The sequence below is a fragment of the Malurus melanocephalus genome, unplaced genomic scaffold, assembly GCF_030028575.1.
Source record: "Malurus melanocephalus ecotype Western Australia unplaced genomic scaffold, MMel_1.1 scaffold_22, whole genome shotgun sequence".
Lineage (NCBI taxonomy): Eukaryota > Metazoa > Chordata > Aves > Passeriformes > Maluridae > Malurus > Malurus melanocephalus.
The window spans coordinates 2,904,438-2,924,409 of NW_026623254.1; the positions used below are offsets into that span (position 1 = coordinate 2,904,438).

General features: G+C 39.2%; 1 protein-coding gene across 4 annotated transcripts in view; it reads right to left on the reverse strand.

The window, feature by feature from the left end:
- Positions 1-19,972, reverse strand: part of ERC1 (ELKS/RAB6-interacting/CAST family member 1) — a 269,145-nt gene that overhangs the window by 35,945 nt on the left and 213,228 nt on the right. For all 4 annotated transcript variants that reach the window (XM_057390065.1, XM_057390061.1, XM_057390063.1 and 1 more), the window contains one exon: positions 12,633-12,777. In XM_057390065.1, the coding sequence (XP_057246048.1) occupies positions 12,633-12,777 (145 nt within the window). The remainder of the gene's footprint in view (positions 1-12,632; positions 12,778-19,972) is intronic.

Sequence of the window (19,972 nt, forward strand, 5' to 3'; positions counted from 1 at the left end):
CCCTGCTTCAATATCCATACAAACACATAGACATTACATTCCTGTCTGTCCACACCATCTGTGCGTGTGGTCYGCAGCCACAGGATTCCTGTCCATCCACACTGTCCCTGTGTTTGGCCCACAGAGGCAGGATTGCTGTCTGWGCACAGAGCAGCACATGTGCAGGGYAGAGCTGGACAGATGATTCCTGTCCATTACTCTGCTCCTGCATGCAGTACACAAGCAAGGAGAGCCACAATAAACCAACACCTTTTTTTTTTTTTTCTTATTATTCCAGCAGAGGTTGATTTTTCCTATTAAATCTGCATCAAAGCTTAGACACTAAGCTGGAAAGACTAAAAAAAAACATTCAGCTTTTCTACTGTCTTYGTGCCAAAATTATTCTTACCAAGGAAAGAAATTCCCTTCCTCTCTACAAAATTCATAGCACACAATGTATAGAGATGTGCCAGTCTGGCCAGATTAATTTCTCTAAGGYGTTTGCATTCCAGTACTCTTGTCTCTGTCTGCTCTATTCCTAATCTGTTGTCTGTTATTTACATTATATGATGCCATTACATATGAGTAGAGGCCCACCCAATGGGCACCATAAAGAACTCTGTAAAGCTTAGGAAAAAAGTCTTAGAAAATTCTCTGCTACAGAACCATTGAAAGAAAAAGATCTGTGGAACAAGATGAGAAAACAGCCGGTCATACCTCTAGTGAGTTTTTCCTAACAGTCTTTTTTACTGGTAACTTCATTAAACCTAATACAGGTGATGCCACTTGTCAAAGAGCCCTGACAATGCAGAGGAAGACGCAGAGATGAATGAATGGAAGGACAGGAGCAACCTTGACTGATTTTAAATGAGAAGCCCTAGGAAGAAACAAGGAAGCCTTCATATATTTTTAAGTCCTCTTTAGACCACAAACCATATTTTTGGCTGACAGTGGAGAAGGACTAGCTAGTTTTGGTAATCAGGAAAGGGGGGAAGAGAAATATAAAAAAATATTTTCATAATCTGACAGTGATGAAAAGGACTAGGAAAATAAGGAACTAGCCTTAGTCTGTACTTCCCAGTCTGYGGATACTTCCCACCAAATCTGTGAATTTTTCATTTTTCAGTGCAAAAGAACATACAGATATCTTGCATATCTCCAAATGTAATACAGGAGATATTTGAAATATATATACAGATCTTCATTTTGTGCATAAGTATATATATTTCCTCTCAGGAAAAAAAAAGAACAAGGGAAAAACTAAAGAAGGTATGGTCCTTAATACTTCCACAGAGCAAATAAACTCATGCAGGCTTCCAAGTTATAAACAACCTGTGAGTGTGTGTTCTTAAGGATCACTATATTGCTTTTATTATTTTTTCAGCACCATTACTGTCAGCAGTTGGCAGAAGTTTGGGTTGCTAGCTGTAATAAAGGAGGCAAAGCCAAGGCTGCATCTACTGGTGTTTAAGAGATGAAGGACACACTGACTTGGTATCAGAAATTACGGTAATGCCTCATGTTAAGATGAAAAAAGTGAGAAGAGTAATTTCTTAACTATTAAAAGGGTTAAGAGTTGTACAATGGTGAAACAGAATGTTTAAAACCAGTAAGTTTCCCACCCCAAAGAAAAACCCATGGTAAAAACAAGAGATACTAAGGTTGTTCAGATCCTGAGGAAAAACTTGTCTGGAGTCAGCTGTAAGACCTCCATTAATCTTTTGTTTACCCAACTACAGGAAATATTTGTGGTGGTAAAGAAAAAGAAACAGAACAAAAGAGTGGGTTCTGCGACTGTAAAGTTGTACTCAAAGAGAACAAAAGCTCCAATAAAATGGCTACCCCTTACCCAGGGCTGTAYTCAACATAAAAGACCACTGCTTCCTCCAGGCATCAGTACTGGGATGAGAGTTTAACAGATATTTGGACAGCAGAGCTTTACAAAACTTGAGAGAATAACATTCACCAAAACTACTGATAATCTAAAAWTCTACAGTATGTTATTGTAAAGGTAAATGATTCATATGTGAGGGTACATGAGCAGTAAATTGATCTTATATTCACACAATAAATGTTTGGTATGCCAAGTAAAATCAGACAGCAATCTTTTGACAGCTGAGTTTGAGACTTGCTTGGTCTTCATGCAAAATCTTGGACTAATCCCTAAAAGCACTTCTTGTTACTGCAAAGACTCAAAAACTTTGGTAACATATTCAAGGCAAAAAAGGGCACACAGAATCTGTCCCTTTATTTTGTGTTCAATACGGGTCTGCTCAGGGACAGCTGAACACAATTGGCCTAAAGATGATCTGCCAAAATCACTAAYTCATATTTGACAGCCTTGTCTCCAGACTCCCATTTGAGGGAGGGASTGGAAGCACAATCTCCATCAGTATCAACTTTCTCATCCTGTACCTTTTGGAGCTGGCAGCTGTTTCCAGACTCTTCACAGCTTCCAAGTTACAGACAACAGAAAAATCTCCATCCCCTCCCTACATTCACAAATATCAAGTGGCAAACACATGGCTTTAGGGAGAATCTGCACACCTTTTCTTTGGTTGTGAGTATTTTTCATCTTAGAAAAGGGCTGTAGAAAACAGCATGAACTTATTAAAGAGTAAATGCATCATTTATCAATAGTAATGAATAGTAATTTTTTTAGGACTTGGATTCTTTAGAACATAACGCCATGAATTTAACAGAATTGAGGTGTAACTGCAGCCACCAGCACTCTTTCATTTGCAGAAGTTATCACAAGTAACTGATGTCTAATTTCATAAACCTGTGTCTCATTTTGAGAAACTTGGTACAGTGTTCTATCAATTTCCACAACTTGGTACGTAAATTAATGAGGGATTATTATCAAGAAACTAGTTCTAATTGACAGCATATATCTTAGATTTCCAACTGCAGGATGAAACTTCTRTTTTCCCTGGCTTTACCTATTCATTAGCCTGAGATATGGTGTACTGGACTGGGCTCAATCAGACAGTTTCAAAAAGGGAAACTATTTTCAGAATTTAAGGAGCTTAACACAGYGGATGAGAAAAAAAATCTGTAGACTGAGAGGTATTTCAATGCATATGCTCAAAAATACCTGACATCACTGTTCATCAACAGTCCACTATCTAATGAAGCTGAAGTTCATTTCATGCAGTTAAGACTTAATTTTTTCCATTATCAATTTTTAAGATGGTGGGGATTAAAATTCTCTTTTGCAGACTACACATTTTTCTCTTCTCAAGCAAAAAAGAAAAAAAAAAACCCAGTGATTTATTATGCTACTCCCAAAATAACACAGCAAAATCACAAATATGCAATATATTCTATCTTATAGATCATTAATTTTCATTACATGGTCTAGGTGTACAATTCYTTCCATCATTCATTCCTCCTTCAAGTGAAGAACACATCACTAACACATTAAGTCATACAACTGTTAATCTGTGATCAACTTGAAACCTTCCACATATTTAGTTTATGAACCCAATCAGTCACCTCATATCTCTGACTTCACCTTCTCCTTACACGTTTCTGGAACACACCTTGAACCATCTATCAGCTCACCAGTTATGAGTCTTACACAAATTAGAACCAATACTAAAGCTGGAAAAATGCGTTTCAGCTTTCTGCCACTACTTTTMTACTGACTATCAATATGTGAATTGTTTTTTAAATAGGATAGTTGGTAATGTCGCAGTTTGTTAGGCTTTTCATCCAAAGACAACTAATGACAAATAAAGTTTTACTTTAGTGTGCAGTGTATTCCTTGAGGAATAATACCAGTAAATGCAGGAAGAGATAAGCATAATGTACCAAGTTAGCATATTTTGAATGGAGATTTGGTAAAGGGATGTGTGTCTCCTTGACAYTTATCACTGTCAGGTAAAACAGCCCAGATAAACAGGAATAATTTAAAGAAAAACTGCATCCGATCAATGAAATATTAGTAAGGATTCACACACACCCATCTTCACCAAGTTCAAACAAGTAATTCAAAATCTTCCTGAATCTGGAATTTTGATGTGAAATTTCTGTTTCTTCACCAAAAAAAAATCTATTTGTATGTTTGCTCATCTCATCAAGACCTTTTACATATTTAAGTGGAATTTTCCCCGTCACCAACCCTTCAGAGTTCCCTAAACAATGGGCCTAAATGACAAAATTTAAAGTAATCATAAACTCACTGTATTTTCTGGTCATATTTCAGACATCATCAATTCAGATACCAAGAGTGATGCCAAACCAGCTCAGCCACAAGGACCAATGGTTGGAAAGTCTCAAATATTTTACCCCTGAGGCACATCCTGCCACTGGTCAACAACCAGGGAGCAGTCGTGCATGGATCCTTCCCAGCTACTCCACAAACCATGGAAGTTAAGCAAAAGATGTACCCATAATTGCATTCCTTGAAYAGACAACTATTGGCAATCCTGAGCTGTTCTAAACCACTCTTTCTGAGATTCTGAATTTATCTCATGACTCATCAGCTAAGACAAATATTGTCAGAAACTGTTTTCAACATCAAATTCGTAACAAAGAATAGAATGAAATACATAAATACTCCGTTGAATGTATGTATAATAAAGAACTGTTCTAATATATTCTCTTTATTTAACTGAAAACCATTATGCAYCAGACCAGTGGTTTGGGCCACAATAAATACAGGAAACCACTGTATGGTACAATTGTGATGTCAAATGACACTGACTATTTTTACATTGCACTAATGTCCAGAAATACTATCTACAGACAAAGGAATGATTATTTTTCAGGCCCAAACTACATCTTCTAGTGCAGCCTTCCGAAGGAACCCAAGCTCACCGAGCATTCTCACCTCTTTAACAGAGCTAACCAGCCTGGCTCTCTTAGGGTAGGTCTAACAATCTTACCTGATATCCAGCACCATCAAGTTGTTCACTTACAGAAATGGGATATAGGGCCTCTCAACTGCCAACCTAGACTTGTTCAGCAATCCTGATTTTCTAGAGAGAGGCAACATTGTTTAAATAATTTCCTGTAAGGAATCTTGAATGAAAGCTACTGTGTATGTGGCACTAAATGCTGTTGGGCAATAATCCAATTAATTTAAATCTATTTGTGTGAACTTTTAGTCCATTAAAAAGCTATAAAACTAGAATACGAAAATCTTAATATATTCAACAAATGGTGGGATATTTCTTATAGAGTGAAACAGGTTTTTTAAATCTGAGTGCAAACCTGGGAAGTATTAGTCCTTCCAGTATTTTTAAAAGGTTAAAAATGTCTAGAAAGAAAAGGTATTATATTGTCATTTGAGTTCCACAATACCCCAATAAATTGTAAAGCCCTCTTTCCCAGTGAGGCAAAGCATTTTCCTCTTCCAGCAAAACTACATAGCTATACCTAACACCTCCAAGCTGTGACATGACTRAAGGCACAAAGAGAAAGCAGACATGGCTGTTTAAAGCAGTTCCAACAGGCAGAAGAAGATGCACTCACATGGTTCCAACAGGCATTTCCCTTCCCTGGCATCATGCAGCCAGCATCAGCAAGGGGCTCCCATGAACGTACATTATTATTTAGCCACGCAGGAGGCAAACGGTAAAGGTAAAAGGAGGAGGGAGAGGGGAATGAGTGTAAGTAATACCAGGGAAAGACGAAATGCTGCCCCAGAAAAGACTGCTGACGCTGCAATGAGTGCTGTTACTGTGCTAATAGATKATTAAAAATGATGGGAAAAAAGTCTGGAACACACGGCACGGAGAAGGTGCTTTCTTTTAATCTATGTAGGCTTCTTGTGCTGTGCTTCAGGRAGCAGTGCTCAAGGGCATGACAAAGCCTTGCTTTCTGTGCCTGCTCAGCTGCTGTCAGGGTGCTGGGGTCTGCTCCTGGCAGACTTCCCCCTTGACAGAAACAATTACTGAGGAGCAAAGCCTGGCAAAACAAGCAATGCTGTGATTGATAATCTGGGTGGATTACAGGCCTTCGACAAAAGCCACGATGCTTAAATTTGACAGCTGGCAATGCTTGATGAGAGCCAATTAGTGGATATATATTCACTTCAGCCAGAAGTTTGGTTTCTAGTCCAACAGCTTCCTGAATAGGAAGTGCACAGAGTGATTTCCCCCACTTCTGCCTGCTCACATGTATGCCAGTACACTGCCAGTACAGCTAAGAATATACTATAGAAACTACACATTTTGGCACCTTTGTGTATTAAAGCCAACAACAAAAAAGCTGCAAGTGACCCTCCAGACACTGGYAGTACGAGAACCTGAAAAAAGGCGACTTTACTCTGACTCTACAGACCATGCAGTGGATATGGTGATGCTATGATTGCACTGCATATGTACCAAGTCCACTGCAAGTGGCAATAGTTCTTGGGATACTTCACTATTCCTTGAAAAATTTCTGGCAAAGTACATTATTTTGTGTGTTCCTGTTTCAAATTGGTTAACTTGGCATTCAGGGAACACAGAATTCAGAATACCTTCTGTTCTGCCCAGTACATGAAGAAACCTCTGACACGACACCTTCAAACTCATTTGACTGTTCTTAAATTTCTTATCACACAGGTTTTCTTTCCCCGCTTTTGCATCTATTTGCACTCTTGCCAGTGCAAGTACATGGGTACTGTGGTARAGATCARTAAACAGAGATGGATCCAAGTGCCCTGAATCTCACCACTCATTTCAAGCATTACCTTTACTTTCTCAGCTACAAAGAAGCCGACATGACCACACTCAAACAGCTTACATACACATTCCTAGCTTAAATCCCCTTCTGACAGCRGTTTGAGAGATATCTCCACTCACTGAACTTCAGAGGGGATTGTCACACTGCTGAAGCCTTTCAGAGAACAACAGGGGTTCTGYCACAGAAACAGCACCACATTTAGCAATTGCCTGCAGTGATTGTATCCATGTCACTTGAAGAAGAAATTCGCTTGCTAATAAGGTAATGACTCTCATCAGACATGGTTTCAAATCAGGGCATCTAAGGTAAAGCAAAGACTGACTGCACGCCTCTCACAATCTGTATTATTTCATAGGGCAGGGTGGTAACTAAAACTGCCAGAAGTGTGGTCATGCTGATACAGCTCCACAGCAGTAAGAGGAAAACATTTGCCTGTCAGTCTCCTTTGACCTGTTTTACATTCTCTTGTTATAAACGGAAATGACTCCAGCCAGTGGAACTTCACTTTGGAAAATTCACAGCAGAGGAGTGTCAGGTGTCAGTGTGCAGGGTTTCCAGGGAAACAAGTAACAGTGGAAAAATATAATTTTTAGGGTGAGAAGCGACTCTGGAATCTACAATTTTTTCCTTTTTCTCATGATCCTATGAACCACATTTACTTGGGAAACCAGTCTTTGTAAGAACTTGGCCTCATAAAGAAAGTTAGTCAAAATCTTACAGGGAAGAGGCACAAAGGAGCAACAGAGATAACAGCTTTGGTTTTTTGCTTGCTTAGATTAAATGTATACTAAATATTGCATAAATACTAACTATTGTTATCAGTGAATTATTAGCTATGTGACTACTGCCAACTAATTCCTCTCAATTAGTGGGAATGGTAAATAACAGCCCCTCAAGTTCATGCTAGCCCACAGAGGAAGGCACAGTCTTAATGAGGATATAGAAGCAGAGGAGAATGGCAGGTATTAAAGRTTCCTCTGAATGGCAAGCAGGCTGACTACAAAACCCACACAATAGCATAGGGCTTCTTATCTCCCTTTATTAAAATAGAAAATAGCTCTTTTCACTAAGTGAAGAGCAAGAGTGTCTATGGCAAGAACATAAAAGGTAGTGAACCTTTTTTTTTCCTATGCCTCTAATAGATTAAAAAAACAGTTAATGAGCTTAAATTGCAGTAAGGGATGATAAAGACGATAAGCCCTAAAACAAACTTCCCAGCACTGAAGATATCCTTCACTAGAAGTCTTTGGGAACAGATTACAGGTGTAGCTGCATAAATCAAKTGGGTTGCAGAGAGCTCTGTCCTGAGGTCATTACTATTCACTATTTGTCATTAACAGTTTTCATGACAAAAGAAAATGTATGTTTATGAAATACATGGAGAAAGCTTAAGCTGTGTGGTTCTCTGAGCATGCAGAACTGTAGAATGAAAACCCAACATGTTCTTAAAAGACTGAAGAACTGATCTGAAAATAACTTTTATTTAGGCATAGGCAGCACAATAAAACACACGCAGTACTAATCTAACCTGAAGTCCCACCACTTCAAATAAAAATTTTGAGATCCTGTCATCAATAACACTGAATCAAGATAGTTCCTGGTAACTTCTGCTACAGTATGTTATAAAAGCATCCAGTATAATGATGAAACACTATAGAATAATACAAGTGAAAATGTTGATTTTCAAACAATTAATTTGAATAATACACCAAGCTGTCAGAAAACACTAATACTGTTCAGAACCTCCTAAAAATTTCAACACTATTATTTCACATTTATGGCATGACAGTGACAGAGATGCTGGTCAAGTCAGGCATCCACTTTGCTACACACTGTACAAATAGAGAAAATGACAGTCTTTGCTACAAACAGCTCTGAGCAGAAAACCCCAACCTTTTAAGACTCACAACCCACAGACAGGAAAATCTCAGCCCATTCATATATGCCTTTCCTTTACCACTCAAAACTATGGAGCAGTGCATTGCTCTGTGACAATAAATATAACCTGACATGAAAACTTGACAAGAAGGATAAATGGCAAACAGGCTGTCTTTTAACAGCTGAGCAGTGCATGTGCTGCCAGAAAGCAGGCCAAAGCTCCTCGGGTCCCTGTCAGCCCCACAGCGGCGGAGCCCTCTCCACGGCGCTCCCGAGCGTGCTGGCGCTCGCTGCGCCACATCTGGACTTGGTTACACACCCTGAGCTCGGGGCTCTTGCATCAGCCCGGCCCCTCTGCTGAAGCAGCTTCCCAGCCACTGCTTCTCCATGAACTACCCACAGAGACAGAGAGCCCCGGGAGCACGTAAATTGGGAGCACATTAACTGGTGACCCTCGCCCTGCAATCACCCTGCCTGTCTGATGATAGAGGAAATCCCCCATACAGACTGACAGCCCCCAATATGGAACAGGCAGCTCCATTTACTGGAGAGCCTGGTCAACGCCGAGCGCCTCATTAGGAAATGGGCTCTATATTGAGGGACATTCCTGCAATTCAGAGCCTAGAAACCCTAAATTAAAACAACATTGATGCCATATCCTCTTTCCAAAACGCTTCTCTTCATCCAAACTTTAATGCACATACTTAGCGAAATTAAAGGACCAAAATGTCTTTGGCAGGACTCCTTCCCTCTCTTGTGCAGCAGTACCCTTCCTGTGTGAGCGACCAGGAACGTGACAGAGTTGGGAAAGGAGAGCGTTAGCACAAGGAATGGCAGCAGAACCCTCCAGATTCTGGATAACCTTCCCTTGATGAATCCATATGTCTTCACCGATATTTGAAAATAAAAATCAACTGAAATCGTTGGAACAAGTTTTTGTTTTGTGAGTGCTGTATCTTTCTACACTCTAAAAAAAGTGAATTAATAGCAATTCAGTCAATTGTAGCCAGCATAAGAAACAAAAAGACAAAATGCAAATCCAATTCTACATGCTTGGTCAGGAAACTGCTTTCCTCATGCACTCTCTCTGTCAGAAGCTCTTCCCAGTGTGCCGTGAGAGTCAGCAATGCTGGTACCACAGCATGCACAACCCTGCCCACAAACCACCCCCTTGCGATATTGCTCAGCATGTCTATGTGCATCCTACATATRTGGAAGTGGGAATGTTCCAGTCAGCTATGTCTGACCACCAACTGAAAGAGCTGCTTTCCCACCACAAAGTCTAACCATTTCCTAGGAATGGGATGGACTGAAATACCAAATACTTATCAGGGAGCTCAACAGCTCTGAAACACAAGCGACCGAGATCAGAATCCCAGCTATGAATCCAAAGGATTGAATAAACTTTTTGGGTTCCAGAACTGCTTTTCAAAGTCTTCCAGAATATCTTGATTTGTGGCCTTTCTTGAACAGCTGTRTTCAATACATCTGCAAGTCTGAAAAGATTTTTCATTCACAATTTCTATTTTTTTTCTGTAAATTTAAGAATTACAGCTAAACTTTTAGGAAGTTCCTGAAACACAATACAGTTCTGTGGAGCTGGGACACACAGATGGATCCTTGCTCTCAAGAGGCAGAAAAGGGTCTATGTAGAGAAGGCTTAAACTCAGGAAGCAGCACAATTGTTTTGCTGGAAAATACGAGGCTGGTGACCTGTAACAACTGAAAGAGGAGTGCAAGGGCCAAGTATACAGAATATTTGCAAAGCATGTAGAAAAATGAGATTCCCCTTGACTAAATCAGTAATGAGGATCTTGTAAAATCTCACAGCCATCTTCAATGACGAATCTCCTATTTCTGGAGCTGTCAAAGTTGAAGTGGTTTGAATTTACTCAGGAAAAGCACATATTGAAACTACTGGCACTGAAAAAATGGAATTTTAGATTCCCTGTAACTTACAGAGGTGGTGGGTAATACTCTCCTATACTAAGCAATGAAGATTTTTTTCTATCTATGTTGAAAGCTGCACACACCAAAAAAAAGGATGAAATATGACAGATCCTTAAAACATAGGATGGAATTTAGGGAGGATRTGTCAAATCTCTGTTTGGTCACATAAATATTTCTCAGGTATGTTTTAAATATAGTTTTGATTGTTTATATGCAAACAGATATTCTGCCTTGGGGATTGTGGATCAGAGAATACCTCTGATTTTATACTTATACTACACATACAGCTTTTATTTATACTACCCATAGCATAGATGTGTTGAGCAGATTCCTTTCTGCTTTTAAACTTCTTTTTTTTAAGATAAAAATCTTAAACAATGACAAGTATTTATGCTGACAGCAGTTTTGGAACCAGAATCTTCAAAAGCATTTCAACAGTCCAACAAATCAYCTGAAAAAAGCTCCAACCTCAGATCCTAACTGGTCTCACTTCATACCAAGAACAATTTCAAATTAATCTCCCTTAATKGCAATTTTGGTTTATTTGGGAAATTAGGTATCCCATACATAAACAGAAAAGAACTTAGAACTGGCATCCTTACAGAAAATGGCCACGTCTTTTTAAGAAGAGTTTATGATACTGTAAGACATATCAGCACTGAATAATAATAATAATATGAACTACAACAATGTTTAAAAGAATTGCTTAGCTGAAACCTAAGTCATTACAGATAAGAACAATGTTAAAACATTAATTAAATGTACTCAAATTTTTAGCAGAAAAAAAACCCCACCACAAAATACTAAGGATTGTTCYATCTATCCACAAAGGATAATCAGAAGGGAACTGGGAAGGGCAAGGGGCATGAAAGCACCTAGGGCAACAAGAATTAAGTGTAAATTCATTATTAGTGTAAATTTCTCTTGGAATGAGTGGTACCATATATTAAGGCTGCTGCATCAAGAGACAATAACGTGAAGAACACAAGTACATAGCATTGCTGTGACCACTTCTGACTCGTTTTAGGAGTTCACCTGGCTGATCAGTGAAAGTAATTACAACTGTTGTTCAAAAGTAAACAATACAAGACTGTAAGGTGTAATTCTTGCATTCTGAAGCTAGTACAAAGAAATCCCAAAAGTGCTGTTCTTAAATTAAACCGTAAATAATTGTTATCTTAAACAACACGRCCAAAAATGCACTTGTGTTCCCTAAGGAAGAAGCAGAGAAATCCCTTATCACAATGCAGACCTGTTTGTGCCTTATGACAGCAACAGAAATCATCTGGCTGACAGATTAAATCTTGCACATAAAACTTTATGAAGATGGAAATGGTGGCACTGAAGAAGTTGATACTGGATTGGCAGCAGCATATGTGCTATTACAAGGAATGTGGCAAGGGAATAACTCAGAAAAACCCACCAGAAGTGCTGAAGTGAAAAATCTACACACATTTTTTCAGATCCTACTTCTCTTATTGCCAGGGATGCCTTTTGCTTCCTYTGTGTTTTACTGGCAATATACTTTTCACATTGCATTCAGTAAWGAAACATAATATTAAATGCTTGAACAGAAACACACTTTTTCTAATTGTTACGCCAACACAGAAAGATCTTAGAAATGGAGAGGCCAGAAATAGGAAAGGACCAATCTCCTCACAACACGAGACCTCCCATCCAGAAGTTGGCACTCCCACATGGTGCTCCTGTTGCAATCAGAAATCACAGGAGAGACTGTCTGGTAACACTCATATCTGAGCTCTACAGCTAGGAGGATTTTCTTCCAAATATGCTTCCCCAACAAGGCAAATACAAACCCCTAATGGAAGTATTACTGGTTTTGCCTGAATCTGTGACTTTGTGCCTGGAGAGGACAATACCCAAAGTCCTCTTTGTTCACAATTTGCTATACATTCTACCACGCATTTGTTGCTCAGGCACTGACACGAAGAAACTTCCCTCAATGCTGAGTCTTCTTTCTCTMCTATGTCTTACAGGCTTCCTGACCAATAGGTGGTTTGAAATTGTTAYGTATGCATTTTCTATCCAAACATATGGCAGAATTATATGTTATTAGTTCCATAAATCACAATAATAATCCCACACCAGATTATTAGCTGGACTTCTCCTAGTTTTCCTGTACCCACCTGCTGCTTGAGCTGTTGCACAAGACGGTCTTTCTCTCGTTTCAGCGCAGCCACTTCATCCTGAGTCTTCTTCTTAGAGGATGAAAGCTCTAGTAGAGCAATATTGGCATCTTTTTCACTAATGGCAGCAAGAAGGGCTTCTTGTCTGAAAAACACCCAAACAAACTACATTATTACCCTGCAAAACTTAGAGGTCTGCTCTATAAAGATTTGAACATACTGTAAATGTTGTACCAGTGTGCAACTCTGAAAAGCAGCAATAAATATTTCTGCCTGGGGTATATGTGTATTGGAACAGGAAGTCAAGACTCACACACCTCCCCCTAAAAAAACATGGTGATACCAAATTGTGGCTTACAGGATAAGAAAAACACATTATGTTCTTCTTCTGCGCCCAACTTTTCAGTTTTTAATGACTACCATTTATTATTACTTTGGCTGAACATTTTCATCCTTTATCATGCTCTAAACATTTCCAGAACAGATTATGAGAATATATGCACAAGTACTGGACTAATCATAAGAACTGTGTTAAATTACATTAGGTTAAACTGCCTATTCATGAAGTATTTTAGAAAGGTGGCATGTGACAATTTTACTGAAAGCACTCAATACTGTATATTACCAGGAGGAAATGGGCACAAAGACATCTACATGACAGATGTTGAAATAGCTACCCTCAAAGATGCTTCAGCTATTCTTTGACTTTCCTTGTGAGTAACCAATATGTAACAACATTCTGGAGCAAGGCCTTGAGGCTCAAAGGCTGTAATAACCAGCTACAGAAAGCCAATCTTGCCATACTCTTTCCCAGTGGCAGAAAACTCTCAAATAGGATTCAAAAACATTTTATGCAGGAGACAAAGRTAATTATCCTGATCATAAAACAGCAGTTCTCAAAGGAAGCCAAAGGTTTGATTATGTAAGGGAAAACAACTGTTCGACTGTTTCTGTCCTTTGACCTTAATTCTCATCTTTAGCTGGCGATGTGCAACAGGATTTAAAAGAAAACCTTGGCCTTACTGCTCAGTAGTGTTGGCTTGTTTCACCACTCATCACCTTTCAAGGAAGGAGTAAAATGAGGTCCTAAGGTGTGGTGGTGTGAAAGACAGCATCATGCAGGAGTGATGGTGAACGACAAACCAAATACTACACATTTTTAATCTACATTTCACCTAAAATAAGGTTGCCAATGCCCTTAAAGTCTTGCTGCAGCAATCAATATCAAGAAGTTTATTATCAGGATCCCAACTGAAGCCACTGTCTCAAAAATGTGAAAGAATCATGTATTTCAAGAGGAAAAGGTGTGTTTCAACAGACAAAATTGTTCACCAGCTGACAGCAGAGTGGGCTTATACAACAGACTTTCTGTGGGTGGAATTTCTCTCTGGGTTTACACAGGTGTTTCTTGTACAGTCCAAGAGAGTTAGCTTGCTTTAAATGAACAACACTATATCAAAAATCTCACAGATCCACTGTAGAGAGTACCTGGATCCTGCCTAGATAATATTTAGTAAAAGTAGCACCTTAAATTATTCCCTGCCTTTCAAAATGTAATACCACAAAGTAAAAAAAAAAAAAAAAAAAGTTGATACTTTAGGATAATCATAATGTATTCTAAATACATTTGTGCTATTAGGTAATACAGATTCTGATGACTTAATGGAGGCAAAGAACAGGAGAAAGGAAAAGGTGCACATCAGATTCCCAGTTGCAGTGTCAAGACTTTAGGTGTGGGAACGATGGATAATAGGCGTGTTATTATTGCTATTTTGTTTCTGCTGCTTTTGCCTTATGGAAAAGTATCCAATTTTGGATGTCTGCCTGAAACATGAAAAATACCAATAGGGTGAAGTGACAGAACATGATCCATGACCTCTGTTTTTTTCCAGCTATCSGTATCCTGGGAAAGACAGGCTAGCTTGGAGCTCTGGTCATTTTCACTTTCTTTAGAGTAATCTGTTTTGATTATAAAGAAACACTTACTCTTTTAATAGTAAGCCCACAATCCTCGCTGATGATTCAGGACCAGAGCCAAGAATATCTCCGTAACTCTATCTATAGAGCCATTACTCTGGTATGGAAATTGAAGGTGCCTCAAATAGCATGTAAGGCATCTACCTTCTGCAATCAAATCCTTTGTTGCCCATCTCTAATTCAGTGAAAACCCCAAGGCCGGGAAAACGAGATATGGACAGCAGTCCATAACTTTTCTTTGCTGAAAAATCTTTGCCACCATGCCTTAGAAAATAACACCCTACTGATCAAAACTTCACTACTATGTTGTGAGACGAGGGTGCTGGTCAAGAAGTGAAAGCCATTGTGGCTTTCTGATTGTTTTCTGGAACTGAAATAAGGTGCAGTTTGAACAAGAAAAATACTCTGTGTGATGTGGTAAGTGCATTGTAACCACGTTTTTTAATTCTGCAAGGTAAACATACACTGTTCCACGTGGGAGAAACGTGGGTGTCACTGTCAGCTCTGCTGGAAGGGACACGTCTGTAAAGGGAAGCTGTTCTCAGCAGAGCTTGGAACTGTCCAGTGCTTCTAAGTCCACAAAAAAAGACATCCCACCAAGTAAAAGACAAAGTTTCTGATTGAAGAGCAGTACAAACATGACTTGTTTCTCTTCTTGAGAGCTGCTATCCCCAGGGAGGCCAGAGGAACACACTGTAAGACAGGTGACGTGGCAAGAAGGAGAAAATGGGCTGCTGTGTCAAGGGTGGGAGCAGCACGTGAACAAACCAATCCATCAGGAGTGCTGCAGTCAGTCCTAGAGGCTCAGGCACTGCTACAGGCTTAGCTTCTTCAGCAAACTGAGCGTCCTCAGTTCACAACACTGGAGGTCCTGAAATGTTCTCATAAGCAGGCAAAACATGCTGAACAACCCAAGGCTGCTGAYTTTTTAAAATGCTGGCTAAGGCCAGAATCACAGAACAGACACAGCTCACTTAAGTTAATTCAGGTATTTTGGATGCTGGTACCAGTGTAGCTGTGCCAACATCAACTTAGCAGGGGAAAGCTCCTGTTTGTCTCTCCATTTGAGCAGGTTCTGTGGCATGAACTGAGCTGTACAGCAGCTCACAAGAGGTAAGCAGGTTCTGAAACAGACTGAATGTTACCAAGGGAAACCTGAAATGGCAACAGTCTAGAAAAACATACAGAAAACTGGTAAGAAAGGTTCAAGACTTACTCCAAATTGGACAAAAAGAAGAGGATTTATTTTTTCCTTCTATTTATGCTGAAGCCTTTAATTGAATGTGGATCATGACCAACACAGAGTAGAATGGCAACAAGACCAGTAAGTTTAATTCTTAAGAGACAATGGTGGATATTATGTTGAGATCAACATCAATTGATCAAGATCAATTTGCTCTGTTTGTAGTCTTTGAAAAAGTAATGCAAAGAAAAATGGGCTTGCCTTTTTAAAATAGATGACTACAAAATAGTTATAGGTCAGTAGAGCATAGAGATTTGACAACACACAACAAAGAATAGTATGCAAATGAATGTCTCCTTCAGATCTTGAACAGAAATGTCTGATTTGGGGAAGATAACTGGGCAATAGAGTACTATTACACTACGACTAATTACAAATACTAATAGAATCAAGCTGTCTTCAAAGGGGTTTCTATGGCACTTGGTTTCAAGAGACTACATAATTCCTTCACAGCMCCTTCCTAGCAAAGGAGAAGAATCCCTTTGGTAAAACACCAGAGGAAGTGAATTTTAAAAAGCAGGTTTGTACTTTGCAGTACTGTTCCCAGGGTCATAGCACTGGAATATTTATCAGYAGTATAATTAGAAAGAATAACAGGCTGTAAACAGCACTGAATTAATGATGCTTCAAAACATGAAAAGTATACATATTAATTAACAGTATGTGTTTACAGATGTCAGGAAGAATACTTACTCAATATAGAAATATTATAAATACATTGTTCTATAAAATTTTATTTCAAATTATGAAGTTTCTTCCTATGTGAACTATTTCTGAAGTTAATATGAAAGCCATATTGATAGCAAAAGCTTTCATTTTAATGTAATGGAGGAACAGGGATAATTCCATCAGCCCTAGTTGCATCATAGGGATCAAATCTGTTTCCCTTCTGACTGGCATTAAGCTGCAATATTTAAAAATCTGACACAAATTTGAAGGGCTCAGGTAGTTACAAACTCATAGCAAGAGTTCCTTCAACCAAGAATGTTGGCACTTTCATGAGGGATGGTTAAGTCTGCCAGCATTTTCAACAGGGCATATTAAGATGAACCGTAATTAGGCTGTTGTGTAATTAGGCTGTAACTGTAAAAGGCTGTTGTGCCTTTGGTACACAAGGAAAGATTCTCCTCTTTCATAAACTGTTTGCTCATATCAAGGGCATCAATCGCCACGGACAACAGCAGTGCCACTCGCACATTACTCATTTCAATTGTCTGATTTTTGGCAACCGAATTTGCTCAAAGCCCACATAAAATGCTGATACAACCTTTTAATGCTTTCCTATCAGAGACATTTAGCCTGGTGAGTCACCATTACAATAAGAACTGTATTGTTAGCATATGAATTAGAAAACCCTCCCRCAATGTGACAACTACATAAAGAACTAGCAGGCAGAGAAATACAGATACAGTACTGCACGGTTATGAGAGCTAGACAGGCAACAGCATAGAACATAAAAGCATTGTGATGTGGCATTCAGTAATTTCAATGAGTCTAGTATAATGACAGGGTCTGGGTGGGTCACACTTAATAAACTCCTAAAAAGTAATTAGGAGTACAACACAGCAAATCATTGATTCAATGGGACAGATCCCCAGGCACCAACATTGTCCTTCTCATCCCAAACTCTGTCTACCGCTACAGCAGTAGTAACAAACTCCCCGTTCTTTCCTGCTTGTTTYTGCTGGTTATAGAACATCCTCAGAAAATGAACAAACTCTTAACTTGCAGTACCTTGCAGGGAGGAGACAGACATTGTAGAGCTCTGAGCATTACGATTTGTTTCTTAAAAGTAACCTTGAACAAGACAATTCGATCAGTGAATGACATTTCATGCTGCTAATAGACCAGTAAGTCACTTAATATGCAAGTTGCCAAATTCTGCACCGGCTGTAAGTTCTGCAGCATTTAAGATGCAATTCAAATTATCCAAAAGTGAGCAACAAGCTTTTATCCAAAAGAAACAGTAACAACCTCTTACTGTGGGAGACTGGGAAAAAAAATTAGCTTGGCAGTACGTACTACCTGCTTTTTTAAATTACAACTGGGAATAATCAAACCTCAGGCTGAAAATTAATTTCCAAAGCACAGCCTTAAACCTTCAGTCAAAAGGGATAATGCCACACTTCTTCCTGTACCTGTTTCCTGAATCAGCCTGTTACCTTTGCCCAGCATGGATGGCATATCACCARCCTTTCTAATATCTGGTCTATGCTCTTACAGCTACCAAAACAGAAACGGAGAATTCAAGCAAACCAAATGAGATGAAAACAAGACTTTTTGTCATYAGCAAGTGGAAGCTTTCTGAATGTRCACCTTTCCACTGGTCTCTTCAATGCCATTRCATACATGTGACCAGAACTGGAAAACAAGATAAAAATATAAACTCTTTGTGAATACAGTCGTGTGGTCACAAAATGCGCCCCTTTATTTTTCCATTATAAGAACGATGCAATGATAATCAGTGTGAATTCCACGACACAAGGAAGCATTACCACTTGTACTGTCCTTGTTTAAAAAAAACCCAACATAATATATTTAGACTTTCTTACACACATTTCTCTAACACCCTAATTGTATAGGATCACAGAAGCATCCCTCCTTACTAGGACTGATCAGCATTATTTTTCAAAGTCCTTTCCCTTAACATATTTGATGAAATCACAAGTAGTCCTAAAAATATTYTATATTACCTTTCCCATCAGTGTTTTAGCCCTTCTTGTACTTCAGCTTTCCATCTTAATTTTATCAATTTGGCACCAGAGGTAAAAATTTGCAATTCCTAGTCTTGCTCATGTCTCAGCTCTGAGCACCCAGAATTGCTATACAGCCCTAGACGGTATCTGCCAGCATATCCAGAAAAAAATCTAACACTTTCACAGAGAACTTTCAGATCCACTACTAATTTCCTGAACTACTTTTATTGATGAATAGCTCCAGCAAAAAACTGGCTGCTACATATCACAGCTGCTAAACTGATAGCGCATGAGCGTTACCTACTCGTCTGTGAAGAGTGAAAGCTGCCCAAGAAGGCATATTTTAGACAGAACTTTCAATCCTGGCACCTGATGTTACGGGAGATCTGTTGCTATAAATGGTAGAATTTTTTTAAAGACAACCTTCCTTGCTTTACCAGCCTTCAGTGCAGAAGCTGGATGAGAGACAAAAGTACTTACAAGGCTCTTGAGTTCCCCAGAGCTGGCTTTTGTGAGAAGGAAGTCCTGAAATGGGCGTTCTTTCTTCRTCTGCAGTTTAACAGCAGTGCAGACAGAGCACAAACTCAAGGCATATTTTCTATCCAGGCAATACAGGCCACCAGAATACATCCACCAGATTTTGAAAAATGACATTATAAGAAAAGCAGCTCTAATTTCTTTTCCTGGGACACAGTCAAGTACAGGTTGAGCTTTAGCTTAGCGTGTGGTTTCACAAACAGCTTAAGCTGACACAAGACAGGCTCTTGTGGAAAGAGATGGTTCTGCCCTCCCATTTTCAGGYTCCTGCCCCCTCCCTGGTGTCGGCACCACTGGCTGCATATCCCTGCAGCCTGGCGAGCCAGTCAAAACCCAGCCTTGAATAAACACGAGGAACCCAAATCCRACCGCAGGTTCCTCATCCCTGGAGGAACTGCAGAACTGCAGTTCTTCATGATGCTGTGACAGTGTCAAACCCTTGGCTGCCACAGCCAGCACTGCCAAAACGTAAGAATGGAAAATGAATCATGGAGTTCACATTGATTATAACGTATCAAACAACCACAATTACTAGAGTGAAAATAATTGTCTTTGTGTATTTGTGAATCTGGCCTGTGTTGAAAGATGTAGAAAGAAATTTCAGTTTTATCAGTCAAACTTTGACAGCAATACTGCAGTCTTACTGTGGCCACTGATCACGAGAAAAGCTCAAGTCGTGATTTACAACACAATTGTTTTAAGAAAATTATCCAATCTTTATAATCAAATCAAGCTGATACAGCATCTATCTCCTTGCTAAGTAACCACCATATTATTTCTGGTTAGTATMATTTATCTCACTTCTGCATCTGTCTCATTTCTGTGGTTGACACACTCATTCTGATGGGTGATCATACCTGCCTTTGTATTTTATTTATCTGCTCACT